This window comes from Eublepharis macularius, chromosome 2 (assembly GCF_028583425.1).
Source record: "Eublepharis macularius isolate TG4126 chromosome 2, MPM_Emac_v1.0, whole genome shotgun sequence".
In the NCBI taxonomy this organism is placed as follows: domain Eukaryota; kingdom Metazoa; phylum Chordata; class Lepidosauria; order Squamata; family Eublepharidae; genus Eublepharis; species Eublepharis macularius.
Window position 1 is genome coordinate 65,378,336 of NC_072791.1, and position 12,905 is coordinate 65,391,240.

At 45.3% G+C, this 12,905-nt stretch overlaps 2 protein-coding genes across 2 annotated transcripts in view; both read left to right on the top strand.

The window, feature by feature from the left end:
* The window catches only part of KNL1 (kinetochore scaffold 1), a 59,588-nt gene extending 49,211 nt beyond the window's left edge, over positions 1 to 10,377 (top strand). Inside the window, exons 25-28 of the mRNA XM_054969923.1 lie at positions 7,504 to 7,613; positions 8,932 to 9,050; positions 9,245 to 9,367; positions 9,463 to 10,377. Of these exons, the coding sequence (XP_054825898.1) occupies positions 7,504 to 7,613; positions 8,932 to 9,050; positions 9,245 to 9,367; positions 9,463 to 9,589 (479 nt within the window). The 3' untranslated portion in view covers positions 9,590 to 10,377. The remainder of the gene's footprint in view (positions 1 to 7,503; positions 7,614 to 8,931; positions 9,051 to 9,244; positions 9,368 to 9,462) is intronic.
* On the top strand, positions 3,904 to 6,050 carry LOC129323855 (uncharacterized). Its single transcript, XM_054970621.1, has 2 exons — positions 3,904 to 5,713; positions 5,872 to 6,050. The coding sequence occupies exon 1, from the start codon at positions 4,301 to 4,303 to the stop codon at positions 5,687 to 5,689; it is 1,389 nt and encodes a 462-aa protein (XP_054826596.1). The 5' UTR covers positions 3,904 to 4,300; the 3' UTR covers positions 5,690 to 5,713; positions 5,872 to 6,050.
* Positions 10,378 to 12,905: the final 2,528 nt, after the last annotated feature.

A 12,905-nucleotide genomic window follows, 5' to 3' on the forward strand; every position in this document is an offset into this window, starting at 1 on the left:
AATATTGTATTAATGCCATATAGGACTTTTGATTGTGGTGTGATACATACCGTCCCCCGATGAAGTGGATTATCCGCGAAACAAGATCTGAATCCGGACACTTGTAGGGTGGCGGAGAACCCCGACTGTGGAACTCCGTTGTTGTATTCCACCCACCGCCTTTTCATCTGGCATCATTCAGTGTGAACAATAGTGCTTGTTCCCAACACGGAATCCTCCATTTGTGGTTCCCTCACCACTAAGACCAGACTGATCTATTTTCTCAGTGAATTGAACTATTAAGCGTATGAACAGCTTGGAATACGGAGAATAAACAAGTTGGTCACTGAGTTAGAGTGGTGAGGAACGTGGTCTCGAGTGTGGACTTGTGATTATTACACAATGTATATTTGAATTATGAAATCTGAAATCTTTATCGCTTATAAGGAATAATGGTTCATCTACGGTCTTCCTGTGCAGTCCCACATGGGACTGCGCACGCGCAGGCCTGCCGATACCGGAGATTTTAATAGCTAAACACCACCAGGGGGCGCTCCCGCCTCTCAGCGCGCATGCGCGGCCGCTTTCCCGCCGAAACGGCCCTTAAGAGGCGGAGCGCCCCTCACATACCCTCAGTTTCTCTTTCGCCGCCGATCGTTGAGGTTTAACAGCTTTCTTCGTTCGCGATGTCTGAGAAGGCCTTGTTTAAGCGTTGCGAGACCTGCAATCGTAAGATGACAAGGTCGGATGGCCATTCCATTTGTTTATATTGCCTTGGGGAAACTCACAACACTCAGGCGTGCAAGCATTGCCGCGCGTTTACCTCCAAGGCCAGGGCGGAACGGACGGATCGTTTGCATGCCTTTCTCTGGCAGCGTGCGATGTCGGTCGAGGACCCTCCACCGAAGTCTTCGTCTGCTCCGTCTGCGTCCTCTCGTCGTCCTGTACCTTCGGGTTCCAAGACTCCTCGTTCTCAGCCGTCTCCGAGTCGCTCGGAGTCGAGGTCCGAGAGGATCCCTTCGGGTCGGAGTTTGTCGGAACCGACCGCTTCGGTTCCGAGACATCTAGCAAGTCGACCTCCTTCGATCTCGTCGGCTGTCTCGGCTTCGCCTGCTCGTGGCGCCCATAGAGGTTCGACTCCGTCGGTTCCGAGGTCGACTCCGCCAACTCAGACCACCTCTACGGTTCCGATGACTTCGGACCCTTCTGTGAGACCGAAGGCCGTTCCTGAAAAGAAAAAGAAGAAGCATAAGCATTCCAGTAAGCATGATAAGGCAGTGTTGGAAGGCTTACTCACCTCTTCCCCGTCGGTTCCGGTCGACTCCGCTCCCGTCCAAGTGGAGCAGCAAGCAGAGGCGAGTGATCGTCCGCAGTCCAAGACTCCTCCGGACCGGGTGGCTCAGGAGGACGATGTCATTCTCCTCGAGAAGCCTCTTACCCCTTCCGGTCGGGCTCGATCAGCCTCGTACGAATCGGACTCTATTCAGTCGGCTCGGAGTCGAAGGAGTCGGTCCGCCCGTCGCTCTAGCTGTCGGACCCCACGGTCCTATCGGAGCCGATCCAGGGAGAGTCGACGTCGAGATGATCCTGTCCCTCGTTACTTTAGTAGGGAGAGTTCATACTACTCGGACCGGCATTATAGAGGTGCTTCGTTGTCTCCCTCATTTCGAGTCGGTTCCGATGTTGGCTATGACCCGTCCCGCCTCCCGTCGGATCGGGTCTCTCCACGACCCCGGGCCCGTTACAGTGTTTCTCCTCTGTCGGAGTCACCTGAAAAGGAGATTGGGCCATCTGATGAGGCCTCGCCTACTGATGATTTTCGGGCCTACAACGAGTTGCTCCAAAGAATGGCGAAAGCCCTGGACCTTGAAGTGACTTCCACTGAATCTAAATTTACTGATAAGATATTGCAACATATCTATTCGGGTTCTACTCCCTCGATTGCCTTTCCCCTTATTGAGGGGTTTGCTGATCTATGGAAGAAGCTACAGTCTCGACCTGCGTCTGCTACCGCCACTAATCGAAAAGTGGAGAGCTTGTACAGAACCAAGGACGATGCTCATCCGTTCCTGGCCGTTCACCCTCCTCCATCCTCACTTGTCACCGAGGAGATGCAAGCTCGGCCTCGCCAGGGCTCGCTATCGGCTCCAACTGACAAGGATAGTAGAAAGATCGATGCCTTGGGTAGGAAGTTGTATACTTCGGCTACGTTTGGCATCAAAGTGGCGAATTATGCCGCAATGATGGCGGCTTATCAGCTGTTTTTATGGAAGAAGGTGGTGTCTTTTCTTCCTAAGCTTCCCGAAGATCAGCGCACTCTGCTTCGGGTCATTCAGGAGGAGGCTGTTCGTCTATCCAGACACCAAATTAATGTTGGGAGAAGTATGGCTGACACTGCGTCTCGATCACTTCTCTCCTCGGTGGTACTGCGCAGGTACGCATGGCTTCGCACGACCGCCCTGCCAGTTGAGACAAGGAACAGGGTTGAGGACCTGCCGTTCGAGGGCACCACTCTGTTTTCAGAGAAAACTGACGAGTTCCTCTCTAAGAAGAGGACTGATCGTTTGACAGCCCGCTCGTATGGGGTTCTACACCAGCCGTCGCAGCAGCCTTCTCGCCCATACTATCGCTCCTTCCAGCGTGGCAGACAACACCGCTATCAGCCCTATCAAGGGTATGCTTACCAGCAGCGCAGGAGCTACCAGAGCCCACAATCTGCCTTTCCCAGACGAAGGCAGGGCCAACGTCCCAAGCCTGGTTCCCAACAGCATCAGGCCAAGGACCAGGACCAATTGCATAAGCAATTCTGACAATCACAGGGACCTGATCCCACATTTGGGGACAGGCTTAATGCTTTTTTGGATGCCTGGTGTTCAATTTGTTCCGATGTTTGGGTTTTGTCTATTATCCAGTTTGGTTATAAAGTTGAATTTCTTGGTTTACCTTACCTACGTCTCCCTGTGTTTTCTTCTGACCCCCCTCGTTCAGAGATCCTGGGAGAGCTCTCAGCCCTATTGCAGAAAGGGGCTATAGAGGAGATTCCGGTTGCTTCAGCTGGTTTGGGGTTCTATTCCAACCTCTTTTTAGTGGAGAAGAAGGATGGTGGGCTTCGGCCTATCCTGGATCTTAGGGGTTTGAATAAATTTATACGAGTTCGTAAATTCAAAATGGTTACTTTACAGATGGTTTTGACCTTGTTGCCCCAACAGTCGTGGTTTGCAGTCCTGGATCTGAAGGATGCGTATTTTCATATTTCAATTTTCCCTGAACACAGGAAGTTTTTACGTTTTGTCTATGGGCAACGTGTCTTTCAATACAATGTTTTACCCTTTGGGTTGGCCACTGCACCTAGGGTGTTCACCAAGTGTGTGGCAGTAGTGGTGGCTCATTTACGTCTCCAGGGCTGCCAGATCTTTCCTTATCTGGATGACTGGCTCTTGGTTGTTGATTCTGCTGACTCTGTGTCCAATCAGGTGTATCTCACCTTAAATTTATGTTTACGCCTGGGTCTTTTTGTTAATCAGAAGAAGTCCAAGTTGACCCCGGTGCGCTCCATCCAATTTATTGGAGTGGTTTTGGATGGTGTTCGGGATGCAGGCTTCTTGCCTTCAGAGCGTGCTGCAAAAATTAAGAGGCTTATTTCGACCCTTCAGAGGTGTCGTTTCCAATCTGTTCGCTTTATCCAGACCCTTTTGGGTTGCATGGCTTCTACTACGGCTGTGGTTCCGCTGGCCAGGTTATTTATGCGACCCTTCCAATTGTGGTTCAATTCAGTATTCTCACCGGCCCGTGATTCTCAAAATAGGAGACTTTCCGTCCCTAGGGGGGTGCTGTCCTCCCTGGAGTGGTGGCGGGATGATGCTAATTTATTTAAAGGGATGGAGTTTGGTTTTCACCAAACTCATCTGTCAGTGACTTCCGATGCTTCCCTTTTCGGTTGGGGGGCTCACTGTGCTGGCCTTTATGCCCATGGGTTATGGTCTGAATCTGAACGTGAGGAACATATTAATGTTCTTGAGTTACGGGCAATTTTATATGCATTGATCTCCTTTACAGATGTCGTGCGGAACAAGTCCGTTCAGGTCCTGACCGACAACACGACGGCGATGTTTTACATCAACAAGCAAGGTGGCACGGCGTCTGTGGCTCTCTGCACAGAGGCGATGAGACTCTGGAAGTGGGCCATAGATCATGCTGTCTGGCTGCATGCAGTTCACATCCCGGGGGTGCAGAATTCCATGGCGGACCACCTGAGCAGGCTCCACAGGGAAAACTACGAGTGGTCCCTCCAGGACAAGTATCTCGCCCCTATCTTCTCGGAATGGGGGACTCCGGAGTTGGACCTGTTTGCGACTGTGGAAAATCGCAAGGTCCTAGCTTATTGTTCCAGAGGAGGAGTAGGCCCAGAATCAAGTGGGGACGCGTTTCAGTTAAGTTGGTCAGGTCCCCTGTGTTATGCCTTCCCTCCGTTCCCGCTTCTGGCACGGGTCCTCAGCAAGATCCAGAGGGACAGAGCGTCCGTCATCCTGGTGACCCCGTATTGGCCGAGGCAACCATGGTTTCACTCCCTTCTGAGTCTACAGACTCAATCGATCCGTCTCCCGGTGGTTCCCGATCTCCTGACCTGCGGGGGGGTTCTTCACCACGACATCAGGAGACTCAAACTCACAGCGTGGTTGATCAGGCCGGGGCTGCCTTCTCCGAGGCTGTGACTAATGTTCTCTTAAATGCTAGACGTTTGTCTACCAGGCAGTCTTATGCCCTTAAGTGGGACAAATTTTCTGTGTGGTGTAGTCGCAGGGGTTTGGATCCTTTTGAGTCCACCCTTTCTGAGATTTTGGATTTTTTGTGGGAGGTAAAGCAGGAGGGTTTGGCCAACTCCTCAGTCAAGGTTTATCTGGCAGCCATCTCTGCTTTTCACCCTCCAGTGGATAGAAAGTCTGTTTTTTCCCACTATTCTGCCAAATTATTTTTGAGGGGATTGAATAATTTGTTTCCCCCTGTGCGGGCTTTGGTCCCTCAGTGGTCGTTGCCCCTGGTTCTGACTCGTTTGATGTCTAAGCCGTTTGAACCCTTGGCTTCCTGTCCGCTTCGTTTTTTGTCCATGAAAGTGGCCTTTTTGGTTGCGGCTACTTCAGCCAGGAGGGTTGGGGAGCTAGCAGCGTTATCTTGCGAGCCCCCTTATTTGAAATTTCACCCTGAGAAGGTCGTTCTTCGTACAAAGGTTGAGTTTTTACCTAAAGTAGTATCCCGTTTTCATTTATCTCAGGAATTGGTTCTGCCGGTTTTCTTTCCGACTCCGGCTTCTGAGGCAGAGGCGGCCCTTCATTCTTTGGATGTTCGCAGGGCCATTTTATTTTATTTAGATAGGGTAAAACCATTTAGGATTGACTCTAATTTGTTTATTTGTTTTGCTGGACCGAAGAAGGGTAACCGGGCTTCGGCTCAGTCTATCTCTAGATGGGTGGTCCAGGCTATACTGACCTGTTATTCTGCTGCTAACTTACCTTGTCCTTTGCAAGTGCATGCCCACTCCACCAGGTCCCAGGCGTCGTCAGCGGCTCTCTTCAGAGGTGTTCCACTCCAGGACATCTGCAGGGCGGCGACGTGGGCCTCGGCGGATACCTTTGTGAAGCATTATGCGCTGGATATCCTAGATAGAAAGGAGACAGCGGTGGGCACGGCAGTTCTGCACTCCATCTTTGAGTGATGCTTTGGCGTCACCTCCACCCAGGTATTTAGCTTTGGAATCTTCCCATGTGGGACTGCACAGGAAGACCGTAGATGAAAAACAGGTTTTACTTACCATAACTGTTGTTCATCTAGGTCTTCCGTGCAGGCACACATGCCCTCCCTCCTTCCCCGCTAACTCTCTTGGTACTTACCTTGCAGGGGGCGGCGAAAGAGGAACTGAGGGTATGTGAGGGGCGCTCCGCCTCTTAAGGGCCGTTTCGGCGGGAAAGCGGCCGCGCATGCGCGCTGAGAGGCGGGAGCGCCCCCTGGTGGTGTTTAGCTATTAAAATCTCCGGTATCGGCAGGCCTGCGCGTGCGCAGTCCCATGTGTGCCTGCACGGAAGACCTAGATGAACAACAGTTATGGTAAGTAAAACCTGTTTTTTTCCTGTAAAGATTCATTCCTAAATTGGAGCAGATTCTTTCCAGGAGTAGCAAAAGATGCCTTTAGAAAATCCAAACTGCTGAAGTGGGTGGGAGGAATTGCCCACTTCCAATAACAGCAGAAAGACACACTTATGGTTAGTAAACCCATTGCTTGTATTCCTACTGGTAATGTCAGGTCAGAGAGTCCATATGCATTTTCACATTGTTTTCCCAATATAACTGTCTACAAGTAATATAGGCTCCGTGGAATGAAGCTTAGCCATGGTCACAGGGAAAGGTGGTAGAACAATCAAGAAAGCAGTGAGAGGAGCACAGAGCTGATAAGCAGTAGTACTAGCCATGAGGAAACCTGCCTTAATTTTTATTTTTTATTTTATTTTATTGGATTTATATCCCACCTTCCTGAATGGGCTCAAGGCAGCTAACAACAACAATAAATAACAGTAAATACAGTTAAAACACGTGAAATTATAAAAGAGAAACAGAATCACTGTAATCAAGTTCCAGTTTCAGCGGCATCAATAATTACACCAACTACTATAAAAGCATAGAAACTACAGATTGCAACTGTGGTAAAGCACACAGGGCAGGACAGAGCGGGACGTGGCAGTCAAAGAGGGGACAGAATGTCAGCTCTCAATCAAAGGCCCAGTGGAACAACTCTGTCTTACAGGCCCTGCAGAACTGCAACAGATTTCGCAGGGCCCAATCTCCAGTGGAAGTGCATTCCACCAGACTGGGGCCAGAGCCGAGAAGGCCCTGGCCAAGGCCAGACTAACATCCCTCTGGCTGGAGACCACCAGTAATTGTTTACCCACAGAGCGCAAGGCCCTGCAGGGGACACACTGGTAAAGGTGATCCCATACATCCCTTTGTGAGAGAGCCATTAGTGCATTGGTGCTGTTTGGGGAGAGTAGGATCCGGATGGGGTTACAGCTTAGTCAGGCCTATGGAACTAAGCAGTTTTGTCCTTCATTTAATTTTACTGCTGATTGTGGCCCATTGCTCACTGAGGTGAGATTTGCATCTGGGCTGTGTCACTTTATTATTTCTTGCCTTTCTTCCATCATGGAACTCCAAGTGACTTACAAAGTATTCCCAGGCATTCACCAGACCCAAACCTGCATGGCTTCAGTCAGGTTGCTGGTGATACCTGGGATCGTTCAGTACATGGGCGTTCATATGCTTCTCCATCTACCCCCACCGCCCCATTCCTGCAAACAAAAAACTAGCATGTTGGGAAGACTAGGCTAGAACCATTTAGTTCTACATGGCACTGTCCAGCACAAGTTTACTACCTCAGTGAAAACTAAGCCTGTAGCCAAATAGTTAGAATTTCTTTCAGCTAAAAATAAAGACTTGGATGTACCTTAGTTTACCGTAAGGTTTTGTTTGTTCTTGCAGAAGCAAAAGCTCCAGCTTCTTCCAAACTAGTGCAAAAACTCATTTTCCAGTTTATCAATGATCAAAGTTCATGGCAGGAGAAATACTCAACAGTAACCCACCTTGCTCAGGTAACTTCATATGAAATGTTTTTCGAATAAAGCATAGAATGTGATCTGTTCCAAGGTATGCTGGTAAAACCAATAACCTCTTTAAATTCTATCCTGATAATTTAATTGGTTAACTGCTTTTTATTTTCTTGAAGCTGGGTGGCTAGCGGTACAGAGCTGAATTCTAAGTGCATAATAGTGTTCATTTTTCATATAACTGGGTAGGAGTATTTTGTTGTCCATTAACAGCAGCATTTGTTGTCTTTGTTGCTGTTAGGCACTTAGAATATCTTGGTCGTGCAGTGTAGAGTACCTCTGGATAGCCCAGGTGAGCCTGATCTCATCAGATCTCAGAAGCTAAGCAGGGTCAGCCTTGGTTAGTAATTGGGAGACCTCCAAGGAAAACCAGGTTTACAGAGGCAGGCAATGGCAAACCACCTCTGTTAGTCTCTTGCCATGAAAACCCCACCAGGGGTCGCCATAAGTCAGCTATGACTTGAGGGTACTTGCCACCACATTGATATGACTGTATCAGTATGAATAAATGAGAAAATAACACAAGGAGTAGCCAGTGTCTTCACTTGTAACCACTATAGAACAGGATTGAAGCTAAGCAGTCACTTTCATTTTCTGAAGAAAAAGCAAAAGAGGAATGGCTTAACTTCTTTTATAGATTGGGTGTTGCATCTCTGACAACCAGGCTTGTTGAGATCCTTATTTCTCTTGCCTTAAACCACAGTTACAATGAATCTGTGGGGTGTGTGGGGAAAGTATCTAAAATAAGTGTGCTGGCATTGCTCCCCCACCCCTCCGTGGTCATTCAAATAAAACGATAATCTGTGAGAATTCAGAGGACAGGGCCAGGGTACTCCCTCCTCCTTAGTCTAACATTTGATTAGCACTCTTTGCTTCTCTGTATCATTCCCCATGAACAGTCATTAGACCATTCAGGCCATAGGCCCTGAATACTATCAGTCTTAACTGCTGAGCAATTACAACAGTCATGACATTCCAGTAGCTTCGTGCACCGGGGGGGGGGGGGGTGCAGCTCAAAGGAAAAAAATGAAGCCAGAACTGTGGCAGCCAGTAGTTGATTCGTCTTTATTTACTTGATGCAGGTGCTGCTTCCCTTCCTCCCCAAATTTCTGAAATTTTAGGGACAGTAAATCACTATTTTTCTAGAAAATCTGTGTATTCTGTGGTTTAGTTTGATACATTATTCATATTTCTGATTACCCAAACAATTAATTCAAAGCCTGTCTTGGCAACAAAATTATGCTTTATAGACCTGCCATTCTAAAATGTTGTCATTGATTGCGACTTCTGATTGTCAAACCAGTTGCTGCATGATCTCTCTCTTGTGGTGAGTCGCTGCCAGCTCCTAGGAGAAGAGATTGAGTTTCTGAACAGATGGGGTGGGAAATTTAGCCTTCTGAAGACCGCTGTGAATGATACAAAGTAAGTGGTTAAAGTCTAATCATATAAAATGTATTGATCCAAATAACTCTTTGTAAAGTTAAGATTGGTAGTGATTTTTATTGAGGATTGTATGTGCATAATATAAAATTGACACATTTCATCTCTGCAGACTAACATCCAAGTAATGAAATACAATGCTAACTTTTTATATCTATATTTTGTTTCATATGTAGAGTGAAACTGTTATTCTCCAGTTCTCTGGCTTTTGCAAAGTTTGAAGTTGAGCTCTCTCTTTCTGCCAACTACCCCACATCCCCTGTGGTTTTCACTGTTCAAAAATACACAGGCAATCTTGGGTAAGTAAAACAAAGCAGACCTCTACAGTTCCATAAAGCAGTTTTAAGAAAATTGGGTTCTCAGCACCACGCATGTATGTGTTTTCTCTTCTCAGCCAAGAAGAAATTTCTGAGGTTTTATCTGGAGTTCCAGTAGGAGCCAACTACTTGACAAGAATGGTCAATCAGATTCATCACAGACTACTCCAGAATCCCTCAACAATTCACAAACAGCAAAAATAGTTTTATGTGCAGCTCTCAAATGGGATACTCTGATTCTTGAATGCTAAGAAATAGGATGTCAGCTGCCAAGAGAACAATATTTGTGGTCAGACCTTTAGACATGATCTCAGTAAGTGTAAGTGCAAAGCCTATTGAAAACATTAATAACAAAGGGATTTTTGGTTTTGTGTTTGTCTTCCCCACTCCTTTTTTCATATCTTCTGGTGCTACTTATGAGCTTTTTTATTTCTAAGAAACCAGTTTCTCTAAGCCATGGAATGGATGTAATTCAGTTCCAGAAGTGTGTGCAGTTGTGGGTACCTTCCAAGGTCTGCACTGTATAGATGACTAACAGTAAGTAAGTAGCCTTTGATCCCCATCATAAAAAATGAGGTTTTATTTTCATAAACTTTCTGGAATACCTCCTAAACTAAAATCTCATTAATTGGCAGTACAAAATTAAAATATTGCACATAGAAAACTACAAGTGCCTTCCAGTTCTTATGAAAAGTAGCCTTAATTTCAGGGTGATCTTGTCTTACTGCTTTCATACTTGGGTTAACAATTCTTCACATTAAGAAAAGATTTCAGTCATATTACTGATGCATTTTAGACTGAAGCTGATGAGTATACACAATTGCTATTACCATAATAAAGCATCCAGAATGTTTCCATTCTGATGTATAGTTACAGTTTCTTTATGTATGTAAAGTTAGGATTTTATAATGCTTTTTGAAACCTGGAAATTGGTATTTTATGAAGTATTTTCTTCTGTTGAAGAAGGATATTTAATAAATATGCTTACACTGATAAACTTGTATTTGAAGTGACTTGGACATTAAAAGAACACAGTTTTATTAGTGAATAAACTTATGTTTCAATACAAAAAAATCCTCATTTGTCTCAAATCATAGTAGTGTAGTAGTTAGAGTAGGATCTTGGTGACCACGTTCAAATTCCCATTCTGCAATGGAAGCTTTCTGGGTGACCTGGCCAGTCATACACTCTGACCCTAACCTACCTCACAGGGTTGTTGTGAGAAAACTGAGGACAGGAGAATGATATAAATTACTTTGGTCCCCACTGGGGAGAAACGAACTTTCAAATATTTTCAAAAGAGTTCTGAAAAGGTTCCCAAAAATGTACTATGATGCTGAATGTTTTCACTGCTGTAGCAGTTGTACACAAGAAAGTTAGAAAATTACTGATAGAATAACTGTGAAGCCAGGACTTGGGCTACTGAACATAAACTCCAATTTTAAATGTTATGGCCATAATTAGTCAGCAGGGGGCACTCTAATAATATTTTCATAAAAGTTTGAGGTAATGGGACAAAGGCAATAGAATACATGCAGAAAGGTTGTGGGGGACAGGACCAGGGCTTGCTTAAGTAAGTTATGTGTTAATGTTATAAAGGTGTGATTCCAAAAGCAAGCCTATATTTACCCTGATAATTAATTTCAATTTTATTTTATTATTTACATTATTTCTAGTCTCACTGACACTCAAGGCAGATTATATAGAATAGGCCAATACAATCAACGGCTGCAACATCCAATAAACAGTACAATAGAGTAAGGATAGTAGAAATTTGAAAAAAAAGCAGAAATTGGATACAGAACTGAAAAGGACACACTGGGGCATACCTTTCTCAGATATTGTGGCTGTGGTTCAGGTGCTATTGAATGTGTAAGTCATGTTCTGTTTGAATGTCCTTAGTACAACAAGGAGAGGCTGACATAGATTGATCCCTTAATATTACAATGGACAGAGTCTACAACAGATATTTTAATTCCTAAATTATTAACAGATCCAAGAGTACAAAATTTACTTGTTTTAGCTAAATTTTTCAGGTCATGAGAATTCTGGCAACTCATGGGAAGTAGGCATTTCTGTAGGCCTGTATTCTTTTCTTCCTCATATTCCCAGTTACATTTGATAAATACTTAAGATTTATAGGTCATAGAAGTAGAGAAAGAGAGAAAGAACTGAAAAACTATGCTGAAATAAGCTGAAATCTGATAAAGTACAGAGAAAATTGCTGAAACACAACATAAGCAGATTGATATGACATATTAAGGCAGAAATATCAAGTAGCAGCATACTCAGAGCAACAGGTAGTCCACAGCAATATAGTCTACAGACCCTACTCCTATACCAATGCATCTACCTGTGTAAGAAAACCCTCACAGATAATTTGGTTTTGCAGTTTGCAGGAAGCCAAGACAGTGGGAGCTTTCCTGATCTCGTCAGGCAAACAATTTCATAAAGTGGGGGATATAACAAAGAATGCATACAAGTAGCTGTTTTTGCCCATTTACAGGGTGGTACCTACAGAAGGCCCTTTTCAAATGCTGAGGCCAAACACACACAGAGAGGCAGTCCCATAAATATGAGGAACCAAGGCCCTGAAGAGCTTTGAATGTGATGGCCCCTGATAATAAGCTGCTGTGTCTTGTGCCAACTGCGATCTCTGGATTTTGAGGAGAGAATTATGTAGAGTGTATTACAGTAGCCAGGACTTGGTGTTACCATGCCCTGAAGCCAGGTGGCCAGATTGGCTATGTCAATGTAGTGGGGCATCTTCTAAGCTAGTCTGAACTGGGAGAAGGCCTTCTTTGCAGCTGCATTTACTTTCTCTAGCAGCAATGCTGGGTTGAGTATGATCCCTAGACTCTTAGGTGAGTCAGCCAGGGTCTACTGAACCACATCAAAGGTTGAAAGCTCAATGTCCTTCAAGATCTCTGCCTTTCCAACCAGCATCACTTCCATCTTGGCTGCGTTTTGGTTTCAATTTGTTCACTTTCAGCCAATTCACTACATCTGTCGGACAGTAACTAGAGACCTCTACTGCTGCTGCATAGCAACAGACGGTTGAGATTCTGTGCTAGAATACTGTTTGTTATATGTAGCCTTAAACATTTATTTGCTGGAACACCAAAAAGGCAATTTCCAACCCTGTATTTTCTACAGCACAAATCATTTTTGAACAGCTAGGAATAATATCTGATTTTAAGTCTAAACATAAACAGGACTTTGACTTCAAGCAGCACCTCTAGTTTTCTGTGATGTAAATTATGTTTGAGTGCTGCCATTTACCTGCTTTCAGGATTGAAAAAAGTAATCCCTATGTGCCTTTTGTATGATGCAACTGGGCAACTATAAATGTGAACTGTTCTGATTCAATTATTTCTGAGAATCCACCAGAATTTTCCTTCCTGCGTTTATCACCTAAAAACAGTAAACAGGCTGCATGCTACGAGTATTGATACGGCAAGTCACATTATCTTTCAAAGAGGAAAGAAGAAGTAATACAGATCAAACTGTCGAACCTGCC

Coding starts and splice junctions, on each gene's coding strand:
- LOC129323855 (XM_054970621.1), top strand. CDS start 4,301: ATGGGGGACTCCGGAGTTGGACCTGTTTGCGACTGTGGAAAATCGCAA.